The 2,154-nt window shown below is 50.2% G+C and overlaps 1 protein-coding gene across 1 annotated transcript; it reads right to left on the bottom strand.

Moving 5' to 3' along the window:
* Positions 1-294: 294 nt before the first annotated feature.
* Positions 295-750, bottom strand: LOC138859822 (piggyBac transposable element-derived protein 4-like). The gene has a single exon (XM_070116115.1). The coding sequence runs from the start codon at positions 748-750 to the stop codon at positions 295-297; it is 456 nt and encodes a 151-aa protein (XP_069972216.1).
* Positions 751-2,154: the final 1,404 nt, after the last annotated feature.

Here is a 2,154-nt window from a genome sequence, read left to right as displayed (position 1 = left end):
TATTTTGTTATATCAAGATTATTTTCTTCAGTATTCTTTTCATATTGGTGTGTAAAGAAATAGTGTGGTATATGAGGGTATAGAAAGTTTTTTTTTTTTTTACATTTCGTATTTTATTAACGAAAGTAAATTATTTACAATATTTACAAGGTTATGGCGTGAGGAGGATCACCTAGACGTAGATACGTTCAGAGTGTGATATTCCTCAAAGTAGGAAGTCCGACAGAGAGGAACATCACACCCTGAACACATCATCTTGGTCATCCTCCTCACGCCACAAGAGTAGCAAAGTCTTCACCTACGATACCTGCCGTGAGGTGTCGATATCTGGCAGTGAATACCCTGAAGAGCCGGAGCAGGGCGCGGAGAGCGGGACTGGGACCGTGACCGCGACCTGACCTCTCTACCATCGCGACTCCCTAGCTGCATGAGATCTGCGAGCCTTTTCCTGAAGATCAGCCGAGTCGATCGCCCTCCGAGCACCTTGTACAATGAGAAGGCGTTGACGACTGTCATATCAACAAGGTTGAACAAAACCTTATACCACTTCAGGGACTTGCAAGTGCTCTGGTATGATACAGCCAGCTGATCACTGTTATCGACCCCCTTCATCCCACAGTTGTAGTCTGCGACTACTTGGGGTTTGATCCTCTCAAACCCACTGCGGGACCGGGTGGTGACCATCTTGCTTTTGTGGACAGTCGACAGCAACGTCACTACATGCCTGTCGCGCCATTGCAGGCACAACATGCCTGTAGGCGTGATGCGACTGTCCCCCTCTCCGCGGGATTTTACCTGCAGATCAGTGGGCATGAACTTGTGGGTGGCATGTACTGTTGCAATCGTGTTCGTGCGCCTGCTCTGCAGGTAATGAAAAGGGTAGGCGACGTATACCAATTATCGGTATACAGATAGTACCCTTTATCAGATAAGCCCACGGCGCCCATCAAGTGGATGACAGCCCTCTGGGATGTGGGTATGTCGCTTCTGTCCCTGCCCGTGTAAATTTCGAAGGCGCATATGTAACCGTTGCCCGGGCCTTCACTGGCTGCGAGCTTGTAGACCTTCACCCCAAAGCGCGAGCGCTTGCTGGGGTTGTAGGTCACGGCTACAAAGCGCCCCCGAGCTTGTAGACCTTCAACTCAAAGCGCGAGCGCCTGCTGGGGTTGTAGGTTACGGCTACAAAGCGCCCCCGAAATTTCCAGAGACTCTTGTTGACTGTAATCCTCCTGGAAGGAGTATAGACCGACAAAAATATGTAAATGAAACAAAAAATTACGCGGACGATCATATCCATGAGTTCGTCGGTGAAGAACAAGGTGGAAAGTTCCAGCGGGCTGGAGTCAGAGTCCACCCCGGGGGTGTTGACCCCAGGCTAGGCCCCGAAACCATACCTAGTGGGAACATTCTCCTTCTTCCTCCACCGGAACCCAGGCTGTCCTGGAGAATTCCGCTCCCGCAACCGCTGGGCGTAAGCAGACAGCGGCTCATCCTCATCTAGAGTCATGTCGTGGGACACGTAACCTAGATCGGAATCATCGCCGCTGTCGCTACCGAGGTCACTGTCGCTGCTGCCCTCGATGAGAATCCGACCCCTTGGCACAAACCTCTCGCCGGATTCATCATCCGACGAGTCGTCGAAAAAGTGCAAGGGGCCAGCCGAGATGGAAGGCTGAGGGTCATCGGGAGAGGCAGCAGCGGCAGCGGACTAAGTGCGTGTGTTCCGAGGCATCTTCAGGGTATTCACAGCAGTAGACTGAATAGGCCTGCCTCCACACCTCTATATGTTACTTTCGTCAACCAGTCAGATTGCGCCATTTCCCTGGTTCTCGAACAATCCACCGGGTTCTCAAACAATCCACCGGCAAGCAAATCTACCTTGTGCCCCGTTCCCTCGTTCAACTACCATTAGCCTCGTTTGCGGTGATTTTCTCCTTTCTTTTCTATTTTTCTTTAATTTCTATTTGCTATCCATTGCTTTGATATTAGTCTCATTGCTGGGATTTTTTTTTTTTTTTTTTTTTTTTTTTTTTTACACGCATGCACACACACACGCAAACACGAATGCATGTGAGCCAGCGCACACGCACATACGCAAGCAAAATAGTACTGCTGCATACACACGCTGAATCACACACGTGAGCGCGCAAGGGC

This window comes from Penaeus vannamei, chromosome 38, assembly GCF_042767895.1.
Source record: "Penaeus vannamei isolate JL-2024 chromosome 38, ASM4276789v1, whole genome shotgun sequence".
Classification (NCBI taxonomy): domain Eukaryota; kingdom Metazoa; phylum Arthropoda; class Malacostraca; order Decapoda; family Penaeidae; genus Penaeus; species Penaeus vannamei.
Note: the sequence above shows the minus strand (reverse complement) of the source record. Positions and strands in the feature narration are given on the sequence as shown.